A 12,023-nucleotide genomic window follows, 5' to 3' on the forward strand; every position below is an offset into this window, starting at 1 on the left:
TGCGCCACATACAAAATTGGGCCAGCCCGTTAGTTCTTACAGATTTTGGGGTTTTCGTATTTTTCATTTCAGTTTATTTTTCATACATATTGCACATGTTTTCACGTTGGAAGTATTTTTTTATATACACATTACCATATATAAATACATGATTAACATTTGGTGAAACATATAATTTTCTAAGTCCAATTTTGTTATACATAAAAAATAATTATTATATACACGTTTAACATCTTACAAATACATTATTGTTTTTTTTCAAAACATATATTTTTATGTCAATATTTCCATACAAATTGTACTTGTTTAATATTTTCGAAATACATGATTAACATTGTCAAAAACTACATTTTTCATGTATGTTTTTCGTTGACATTGTATATTTGCATCAGAAAAAAATTATACTCTTTTAACATTTGAATAACATGATTAGAATTTTTTATAGCATTTTCAAATACATTAGAAACATTTTTATACACATTATAGCATTTTCTTCATACACATTATAGCATTTTCGAATACATTAGAAACATTTTTATATTGTGTGATTAACATTTTTCATATTTTGTACATAAATTAATTTTTATAATTGATAGAGTTAAATGCACTGGAGGTCCTAAAAGTTTCGTCGTTGTGCCACTTTAGTCCTATTTCTTTGAAAATGCATCTTTAGGTCCCAATTCTTTCATAAGTGGTTCACCCGAGGTCCTTTTCTTCACTAGCGCTCGCTGACCTGCCCTTGTGGCGCTTTGACCCACGCCACATCGACACAGGGGCTGCGGAGGCTGCTCTTTTTTACAGAAAACCCCCTAGAAACACTCTTCTTCACATTCCCCGGTCCCTTGCTCTATTTCTTCCCCAAATCCCTCTCTGTCTCTCCCGTGCCCTAACCCTAGCCATGGCCGGCACTTCAAGCTCCTCGGCGGGGAAGTAGTTGAAGAAGAGGAGCATGGTAGCGTCGTCGTCAGCGTCGTCGTCGCTGCCGGTACAAGCTCCAATTTCGTCTGGTATGTTGTCGCTCGTGGTTTGTCCTTGCTGCCATGTCCGTGACACCATTGTGCTCCGTTCGAAATCTATTGCCAACCCTGGACGGGTGTTCCACAAGTGTCCCAACCATCGTGTAAGAACCAAGAGTTTGATGTTTTGAAGCCTTTATCTTTGATTCTATCCCATTTCTCTTTTTCTGAATGTGTCAAATTCGTCCAGGTTGGAACAAATCCATGCCAGCACTACTACTGGGAAGATGGCCCAGATAACTATTTTGATTTTCTGGTTAAGAAAGGCCACATATCTATTGCAAGAACAGGAAGATCTGGAGGTATCTCTGGTCATTCATTGGGCGACATAGAAAGTGAAGAGGCAGAGGAGGAAGAAGACAAAGGTGTTGAAGTCCAGAAGATTTGCAATGGTGTGATGATTGATGTTGTGAAGAAGCTAGATGCTCTGATCTGCTTAGTTAGGATGTTCTTGTTTTGTATTGTCACTTTGTTGGCTGTGATGGTTTATGTAGTGGCTCTGAAATGAATGAAGTACATGTAAGCGCTATTAGGATGAATTATTTGAATGAAGTGTTTAATCTGAACTGAAAAGCAAGATTGAGAATTTGGAAGCATTTTGATCTAAATGAAGTGTTTGATTTGAATGAAAGTTAGCTTATTTTTACTCTTTTTTGTCTCGCGGACGGTCGCGGCGATCGTCCACATTGATGAATAGCTTCATTTTGGTCAACGTGGACGGTCGCAGCGATCGTTCCCAATGATGGTTAGCTTATTTTTGGTTTCATGGACGATCGCGGCGATCGTCCGCATTCTTGAATAGCTTATTTTTGGTCAATGCGGACGGTCGCGGCGATCGTCCACAATGATGGTTAGCTCATTTTTGGTCTTCCGAACAGTCGAGGCGATCATCCGCATTGCTGATTAGCTTTTGAAACATTCACAAGAATGCATTGACATGTAGAACAACAAAGCTCACACCATGCTTTGTTGGACTAAGCACTGGTGGAAGCTCTGTAGATCCAGTTATGCACACATCATCAAAGCGTATGTTACCAGTTAATTCTTTGTGATCAAAATATAGCTGAAAATGCTGAAACTTAGGAACAACAGTAGACATGCTAAGTGTGTCTGTATCCCTGTCAACAATCCGCAGTCCTGTATTCAAATTCATACCAGGGAGCAGCCAATAAACATTACACTGGGCCATATCATATCCTAGCTGCACCAGAAAGTCATTGATCCAAAGTGGAGACCATGTCTCAACTTCACATCCATCAAAATACTCATTTTTTCCATCAATATAAGACTTGTTCGACCCAAATCCACAAAACAGCCCACCATAATTGATTTCAATAGAAAACACTTCTTCATTTGGTCCTATCATTACAATGGAAACAATTTGTCAAATTTCAATTGATGTATTGCAGCGAAAAAATTACAAAAGAAGTGGTCTTTTGGAATTTAGAACTGAAACCCTAACCCTAACCCTAACCTCAAATCAGAGCATGCGGTTTAGGAATCCTAAATGTGACAGTGCAAATCGAAGTAATCTATGACTATGGCACAGTCCTTGCAGATTAGAAGCACTATAGGAGCAGAGGAGCGACAAGATTAGGGTTCTTACCGTAAGAGGGAGGAGGATCGCCCATTGGCCGTCGCAGAGGGGGCATCTTGACGGGCACCCTCTCAGATTGCCCTCCAGATCACCTCCGCTCGTCGCCGCATGGCGGAAATCGCCACTGCGTGCAGAAAATCGTCGCCGGCGCCGCCGCCGATCACCTCTAGTGTCGCCAGATTAGCCCCGAAAGAGGAGATGGGATGCCACTGAGAGGGGAATAGATCGGGAGGGGCTTATTGCAAAATTTCTCGCCTGGCGAATGGGCCCTGTGTCGACGTGGCATGGGTCAAAGCGCCACGAGGGCAGGTCAGCGAGCCCTAGTGAAGAAAAGGACCTCAGATGAACCACTTATGAAAGAATTGGGACCTAAAGGTGTATTTTCAAAGAAATAGGACTAAAGTGAGACAAGGACGAAACTTTTAGGACCTCTAGTGCATTTAACTCTAATTGATATATTAAGAATATTGCGCACAAATTAAAAAAAAGGGGAAGCCTTGTGGTCCACTAGGACAGCTAATTGCTTACTGACAGCCCAATATCCTTCTATCTAGTGTGAAGCCAAACATAGGCGCGGCCTAGGAGGTACGGTTTGGGCGGGCACCCCAGATGCGCTCAGCGAGACGAGGGAGCCACTAGTTAACGAGCGCTCTTTCGGGAGCCTCGCAACGATCAGCGTCACTTGACGCGCTCTCAGTCATTCGCCACGTGTCGCGCTCTGGACGCTCTCTCCGGATTTTGTTTATTTATTTTTTCGCACGCGTTTTCGGCTATTTAAACGGGTTTTTCAGGTTTTTTCAACGTTTTGGTTTTTCACCGGTCTTTTTTAGCTTTTCGACCATTTTTTTTTGGGAAAAACCTTTTTGTGCGTGAAAAAACGCGTTTTCTATTTTTTTTCGCGAGAGTCACGGTCGTGCGTCTCGAAAACAAAAAAACACATTTTCTTTTTTTCCTTTCGCGAGAGTCACGGTTTTACTTCTACGAGAGGCACGGCAGTGCCTCTCGAAAAAGAAAAAAAACCGTGTTTTTTGTTTTTTTTATTTCGCAAGAGTCACGGTTTTGCTTCCGCGAGAGGCATGATTGTGCTTTCGTGAGAGTCACGACCGTGCCTCTCGAAAACGAAAAAAAACGTGTTTTCTATTTTTTTCTTTCGCGAGAGTCACAGTTTTGCTTTCGCGAGAGGCATGGGTGTGCTTTCGCGAGAGTCACGGCCGTGCATTCTCGAAAACGAAAAAAAACGTGTTTTCTTCTTTTTTTTCCTTCCGCCAGAGTCACGGTTTTTCTTCCGTGAGAGGCATGATTGTGATTTTGTGAGAGGCACGGGCGTGCCTCTTTCGGAAAGGGGAAAAACCAGTGCTCCCGGTTCGGTATTTTCGTCCAGTTGTTTTCGGCCGGTTTTTTTGTAAAAAAAGTTCGTCAAAACCTATCAACATGGGATCTAGTTTTAAAGATGTCGATGCGAGGAATCCAACAGTGAAAGCGGTTTGAGATTTGGACGCACGATTTGAGAGATAAAACGTTTTGAATAAACGAATCTACGAAAAAAGGGAAAACTCCCAGGTTGCGACAAGTGGCACGCTACATATGCGCCACTTGTCGCAACCTGGAAAGTTGTAGTGATCTTTGCAATGAGTACTCCTCAACTAGTGATTTCGGCGAGACGAGGGGGGATGCGCTCGCTTGTTGGGGCGCCCCAGATGGGCCGGCCCAGCCATGGGAGCCGCAGCCTATTTGTTTTTTGTTTTTATTTTATTTTATTTTTGTACCTTTCTTTATACTTTCAAATAATATTATATATATATAGGAAAAATGCATCCTACTATCGGGCGTAGCTACACCCATTTCTTATATACTACTATGTGGTAGTATATACTCTATTTTATTATTTTTATTATGTTCATATATTATATCCAAGATACTTCAAAGTGAGTTATATAAAAAAATTGCAAGTGAGCTCATAGTTTTATTGTATTTGTGAAATACGTACATATTTGTACGCGAAATGAAGTATGCACAAAATATGATATATATATATATATATATATATATATATATATATATATATATACTAACAGAAAGGTAGTATATATACTACCTAAATATTCTTATATACTACATACTACGCGTAGATACTCTCTGATATGATAGATACTACCTAGAACGTATGAAACAAAAATGGGAGTAACTACACCCGGTAGTAGGGAAAAATATTGAACAAGAATTTGAAAACTGTTAAACAAGTATTTGAAAATGTTGAATAAGTATTAAAAATGATGCACAAGTATTTGAAAAAAGTTGAATAGGTATTAAAAAATGTTGAATAAGTATTTGAAAATGTTGAACAAGAATTCAAAAAATGTTGAAAACGTATTTGAAAAATGTTGAATAATAGTTGAGAATATTGCCTTACTTAGTAAATGGGTATTTAGACTACTTACTAAGGATGGTGTATGGCAAAACCTGTTGCGCAATAAGTATCTTGGCCAAAAAGTTGTGTCCCACGCCTATTACAAACCTGTTGACTCACAATTTTGGGATGGACTAGTGGCTTGTTAAGACCAGCCTTCGAGAACAATATCCTGCTTTGTACCACATTGTTCGTGATAAGAATGGTAGTATTGTGTAGGTGCTCAGTTAATCCCCACCAGATATTTCTTTCAGGTTAGATTTGATTAGCCTCTGTCTTATTTCATGGCAGAATCTTCTATCTCGATTGGAGTCGATTAACCTGACACATATAGGCGAGATGAGTTTCATTGGGATTTCACTATATCTGGGTAACAATCGACTCTATGTACCGCATACATTAGGAGGTTCCAGTGGATAATAATAAGAAAATATAAAAGTCAAGGATTTCACTAAAAAGTTAAAATCTTTAAGTGGTATCTTCATAGGGGAGTTATGCTAATCAAAGACAACCTCCCGCATTTACAATTGGCGAAAGCAATAAGTGTGGCTTTGTACTGACTATGAGACCACCAAACTTTTTTTTTCATAGCAAGTCTGCGCGTTCTGCATGGCCATTCATGTAGCATATAATTTGTATCCATCCACGTACAAGTGTTGTCAATATTTTTGGTCATTGGTTGGGCGGTATTTCAGATAAGTTTAAAACGCTAATAAAAGTGGGAGTGTATGTCTTGTTATCCTCAATTTGACTATGTAGAAATGATTTGATTTTATGAATACATTTTTGTCCTTTGCTGGTTATTCTCCACTGTACGCACTCGCTTCATACATGGTCTACACTACATCAAACAAAGTGTCAACTAGTCCTGGCCATCTCTGACCCGGCCCTGTCGGCGCACCCAGGCCCGGCCCTAAAATCCAGGGCCTAGGCCTGATGGGCTTGCCCGTGGGCCGGGCTTGGGCCTGAGTTTTGAGCCCACCAGCAAGGCCTGGACGGGCTTGGGCTTGGCATATTGGCATTTTAAGAAAGAGGCCCGGCCCACAGCCCTAAGCCCTAAGGGCTTTTCAGGGCTTTTTACCAGATGGATCGGGCTTGGACTTGAAAAGTAGGCCCGATGATAGGGCCTGGGCCTTAGATTTCTGCCGTGGACTTTTTTAGGCCTGGCCCAAGCCCGGTCCATGGCCAGGTATAGTGTCAACCGCTGCTCAATGCAGCGTGTATGCAGTTTTTTTTGGTTAGCGTGTATGCAGTTGAAGAGACATGTTGCTCATATAATTTGTATGCACTTATTGCTACATTTTAAGTCAATAAAAGCACCATTTATTAAAAAAAACACATCAACTTCAATAACCGAAAGGCAGCAAAGAGCCAAAGAGGACCGTCGTTGTTCGATGTTCATGATGATTGTGGCCGAAATGGTGTTGGCGATCAATGAACCGTGTGACATGGAGAAAGAAAGAACACATTTCAAACCGCAGGGAGCATAGTGTCGGTCATATTACCATTCTAAACCTTGTATTTCTACCATCACAAAATCTGGTGTGTTTAATTTTCTGAAATAAGAAAAAACACAAAGACCCGCTCCACCGTGAACGACCTGGTGCCACGGGGACCGGAGAACGTACTCCACATCCACAAACTGCACTGTAACCTCGAGCACCGGGCAAAGGACACCACACATCACATCGGAAATGCTTTCATGGCTTATGATTCGTGATACGCCAACATGGACATGTACGTCGCCCACTGGGTGTCTCTTCCCCAGGACATGCGCTCCGTTTTCTCTTCTTTCCGGCCACTCGCTCTCGTCCTCTTCCGAAACCTGGAGCACGGGCCGGCGGAGTCTGCCGTTCGATCCCCTGTACATACCAGCGCACGCACGCTACGTACAGGAGATCCACTTTTGCAGTGGCCATCGTCACACGCGCACCGCCAATTATTCGCCGACCAAGCCATGCCATGGACACGGGTGCTTGTCAGGTTCCATCGACTACGCGAGTGCATGCCAGGATTCCGTCGCTCCAATCGTCACAAGCTTTCGCCCGGCCCTACGATCGCGCGGCGGCGAGCAGATCTATCATCCTCCACTCACCACCGCCCACCGCCGTATCGGCGCAAAGTCGGCGTGCAAGAAGAAAAAGTGGCACGCCGATATCCTCCACTTTGCTCCGTCGTGCGTTCGTGCGCATCCTAGTAAGTTCTGTACCTCGATCCTTGTATATTCCACATCAGTAATACATGCGGCTCATTCACGTCCGAATAATCTGAGGCCGGATAGCGAATTTCATATCTTCTGTCGGCTCCCGAGTCGCTCTCGCGGGCGACTAAGGAAGCCAACCCTAGTGCCGCCGCTTCCCAGCCCCCCTCTCCAGGCTCCCTCCCCTCGCCGCCGCCGGTTGCGTCGCCGGCCAAAGGCCGCGTGGCGTAGGCGGCGGCGGGGCGTCTTCTTCCCGCGCGCTGGAGGCGTGCGTCGCGGGGCGCAGCCTTCTGCGTCAGCGGCGGCGGCCGACGGCCCATCCACGGGCTCTGCTCCCTTTCCCGGCGTGCTGTCGTCCCGGTGGTCCTGCCCCCCCTCCCCTCCATGCGTTGGCTCTTGGGGCTCCGGGGGCGGGGGCCTTGCTGGCGGCAGATCTGGGTGCTCCTGCCCAGATCCGGTTGGTGGCGGCGGTGGATGTGTGGGTGGCGGCGTCGGGCGTCCATGGCCGGGAGGGGGGGGGCTGCGTCTTTGGCGGCGTGTCGTAGCTGTTGCAAGGTGGCTCGGGGCTGCTCCTCGGGGTCTCGGCATGGATGTGGGCTGCCACGGCGTGGTGGTAGCTCATGGTGGTGGTCTGGATCATTTCACGGTCGCGGCTGGTCCCCTCCGGCGTCGGCCGTCAGTGAGCGGCCTGTATCGACCTTCGATTCCTCCCCTCATCGTCCGGGCTCTACCCTCGTCATAGGGCGGGACTGCTCCCAGTTGCGGTCCATTGCTCATCTCGCACCCGGAAGCAGGACTGTGTCCGTCTCGTGCCCGGCAGCAGGACTGTGTCCGTCTCGTGCCCGGCAGCAGGACCGAGCCCATCTCGCGCCCGGCAGCAGGACCGAGCTCGTCTTCGCACCCGGTGCAAATAGAGGCCATTTTTGGCCGGCCCTTTGGGTCTCGGCGTGGGGGCCGCCCAGGGTGTGAAAAGGAGTGGCCTTTCCACTCATCTCTTTGGTTGGGGTAGCGACGGGTCTCGGGTGAGGTGGTGTCAAGGTCTTGGATGTCGGGGCGGCGGCCCTGGTGGTGGTAGTGCGGTGCTCATGGACAGAGGTCGTGGCTTGGTGCTGCCCGGTGACCATGGCCGTGTGGGCGGCATGGTGGCAGGGGTGTGGCGTTCGGTGGCGGTGAGTGTTTGCTAGGGTGAAAACCTGTTCTATCTTCGGACGGACCGGCGGCGGCGTAATCGCTTCCTTCTTGAAGGCGTCGTCACGACTCTCACCGGTCATTGTGTCGCTCTAGGGGAAACTCTGACCCCCGGGTCGGGCGGGTGGCGGCGCGTTGGCGTCGTAACCTTCTTGGAGGCGCCGCCTTGGAGCTCACGGTTCGTCATATGCGGCTTCATCTCTTCGCCGTGGCGTGTTCACAATGGAGGTCCTCGATTGCTCTTGTAGTGTTAGGGGTGGTGTTGCTGCGCTCAGCACCTATGTATCCCGCCTTGGGTGTGTGTGCGTGTGTTGTCGTGGGGTGCGTTTGTATGTGGGTTGTGGTCGATCTTTGCTTTATATATAAAGGGGGGCAAAAGCCTTTTTCGATAATCTGAGGCCGGCGTCGATCTATCGAGATCAAGCAATCGCACGTGCCACAACATCAAGATTTGTTTAGAAGGTTCACTATTCAACGGCTATATATTGCCTAGGGCTCCTCCACACAATATCACACATCGGCCATCCAGACATCGGTACATGCCGTTGACTCCCTCTACGTGTATGCGCCATTATATTGACATAGATTATAGCATGTGTCTTTAGGACAAGCGCGACGAGACCAACTCTCTAGGTCTGGATCAGGGTGTCGTCACTGCAAGACAAAACGACCACCCAAGCCACCCTCCGCTACACCTCTTGCCGCCCACACTACCAAGATTGATAGCCGCCACCACGACGATGCAGCCCGCTGGAGAACCACCCATGTGGACCGGCATCCACGTCCGAGAATCCGCCAATCTTCAACACAACCTCCCAACCATGGTAGAAGAAATGAAAGGCGCATCCTTTCACTCCTATTCCAACATCAGCCGGGAGCCTGGGTCGACATCTCCACCGTAGGAGGCGTCCATGCCTGCATCCCCATCTAGTCTTGGTGGACCGGGGAGGGGGGGGGGGGGGGGAGGGACGACCTTGATACTACCGACGGCCTTGCCAAGCAAGCGCGCACAATGTCATACTCGTTGCCGTGGATGCTGGGCTAGCCGACCATGTAGCAGTATCACGATAACCACTGAGGCCCACCGCACATGCGGGGAGAAGGTACTCATCGTCCGCAAGCACCGCTCGGACCAGCCAAACCCCAACTACCCGGACGTCATCGACGGCAGCGGCGGCGGGGTAGGGGAGAAGGAGGTGGGGGGACGCGGCTCCGACAGCTTGGGTTTTCAGGGCATGACCAATGCATAGCCCCAGGGTGATGCCCCGTAGGCCACATAGGATCGGATGTCAGGAAAAGTAGGTTCAGATGGAGCAGCGGGATCCTTTGCAGGAGGCGGGTGCTTGAAAAGAAAAAGTGTGGTCTGGTGCGTAAAGCCGAAAATGTTAAAATGGTGAGTAGAGATGCACGTGTGGTGGGAGTCTTTATTTTCTATTCTTTGATGAGGCCCCACTAATGGCAGCATACATTGGGGAGAAAAAATCGATATAAATGCTTCAAGCTACTTTTTATCATGATGCACATGTATCCATATGTCACCATTGTACATGTGATCTGTATCCATATGAGGCTGTTGCCTTTTCTTCTTTTCCTTGCTGATATGATGCCTTTCTTTGTATCTGTGGTCACGATGACTCCAGTCCAAAGCAGAGCCGATGGCGAGCCCCACGATCTCGGACCGGATCCGACCCTACTTGACATCCTTGTCAGCAGCAAAGCGACGGACACACAGAATCGCGCGGCATGGCACTCGAAAAAGAAAGAATGTCTTCCTTTAATCCTGTCAAAAAGAAAGAATGTTTTTCCGCTGTTCTTTGCCACACCCACACGCGCACGCATCGCCGCCCCGGCGACGAAAACCACCGCTCCTCCGTCAATCCACGCCTTTCTCTAGAACGCCCGGCCGGGTATAAAAGGAGGCCGTGGCAAAGCAGGAACTCATCGACCATTCAGTAGCTAGCTAGCTCCGAGTCCTGTCGAGATACGCACGCACTCATCATTTACAACCGTTTCTGCATGGCTTCCTACGCGGCTTTCCTCCTCCTCGTCGCTGCTTTGTTTGTGTGCTGCTGCCACGCGCAAGGCGGCGACGACGGCGCCGTGGCGGCGATCTACAGCCTCGGCGACTCCATCACGGACACGGGGAACCTGGCCAAGGAGGCGCCGCCCGGCGCGTTCGAGACCATCAAGCACCTCCCCTACGGCGTCACCTTCGGCCGCCCCACCGGCCGATGCTCCGACGGCCTCCTCATGATCGACTTCCTCGGTACGCACGTTCGTCCCAACTAGCAGTGCATGCATACTCTGCTTCAGAGTGAACGGCAGGAGTAGTACTGCACGTAGTGAACGTACGTGACACTCTGGTTCATGTGCAATGCAGCTCAGGACATGGGCCTCCCGTTCCTCAACCCTTACCTGGCCAAGAACATGAGCTTCGACCACGGCGTGAACTTCGCCGTCGCCGGAGCCACCGCCATGGACCCCGCCGACCTGTTCAACCGCACCTTCTCCATGCCCTTCACCTCCAACTCCCTCAAGCTACAGCTCCGGTGGTTCAAGGACTTCATGAAGTCCACCTTCGCTACTGATGCAGGCAATTCATAAATTTTCTTCCCACATTATCTCAACGCAGACTGTTTTCGCAGTCAGGCATACTAATTCTCTATGTAAAATTTCTGTGTGCAGAAATTCGCAAGAGGCTCCAATCTTCTCTGGTTTTGGTCGGGGAGATCGGAGGAAACGACTACAACTTCGCCTTCTACGCAAACAAGTCTGTCAGTGAGGTGGAGAAAATGATCCCAGCTGTGGTTCAGACCATCATCAACGCCACCAAGGTACTATCTTCAAACATCTTCTCTTACACGTACATCCAAAAGATTGGGAACTAATTCTGCCGAGTTGCCTCTCTCATCACACACAGGAAGTGCTTGACATGGGCGCGAGCAGAGTCATCGTCCCGGGCAACTTCCCCATCGGCTGCCTCCCGAGCTACCTCACTGCCATGGCTGCGCCAGAGCCGTCGGCATACGACTCCACGGCCTGCCTCAAAGACCTCAACCTCTTTGCCGCCAAGCACAACGTGCAGCTCCAGCGGGCCGTCGCCGGTCTCCAGGCGTCATACCCGGACGCGGCCATCGCCTACGCCGACTACTTCAACTCCTTCCTCAGCCTCCTCAAGGGCGCCCCGGCGCTCGGCTTCGACGAGAATAGCACGCACAAGGCCTGCTGCGGCGCCGGCGGCAGGTACAACTATGACTTGAGGCTGATGTGCGGCGTGGAGGGGACGGCGGTGTGTGCGGACCCATCGGCGTACGTGAGCTGGGACGGCATCCACATGACCCAGGCGGCGTACAAGGCCATGTCCAGGCTCATCTACCACGGGAGGTACCTGCAGCCACAGATACTCAGCTTCCCGGAGGAGAAAAATGGACAGACATGATAAACTGTTTGATTCTCCCCTAGACTAGACGATGGAAGCCTCACCGCAACATTTTGAGCCTTCGATGAGTTCTTCCATGGCTATGCTATATACGCACTCTGCACTATGTATCCAGATTAAACTACTCCGACCTAAAGTAAAAGTAAAGATGCAGTTTTAGCATGTTGAGCAGGGTA

The 12,023-nt window shown here is 48.6% G+C and overlaps 1 protein-coding gene across 1 annotated transcript; it reads left to right on the forward strand.

Moving 5' to 3' along the window:
• The first annotated feature begins 9,985 nt into the window (after positions 1 to 9,985).
• On the forward strand, positions 9,986 to 12,006 carry LOC125521438 (acetylajmalan esterase). Its single transcript, XM_048686491.2, has 4 exons — positions 9,986 to 10,674; positions 10,789 to 11,001; positions 11,094 to 11,242; positions 11,329 to 12,006. The coding sequence occupies exons 1-4, from the start codon at positions 10,425 to 10,427 to the stop codon at positions 11,845 to 11,847; spliced, it is 1,131 nt and encodes a 376-aa protein (XP_048542448.1). The 5' UTR covers positions 9,986 to 10,424; the 3' UTR covers positions 11,848 to 12,006.
• The last annotated feature ends 17 nt before the right edge of the window (positions 12,007 to 12,023 follow it).

This window comes from Triticum urartu, chromosome 7A, assembly GCF_056163025.1.
Source record: "Triticum urartu cultivar PI428250 chromosome 7A, HENAU_Tu73, whole genome shotgun sequence".
Taxonomy (NCBI): Eukaryota; Viridiplantae; Streptophyta; class Magnoliopsida; order Poales; family Poaceae; genus Triticum; species Triticum urartu.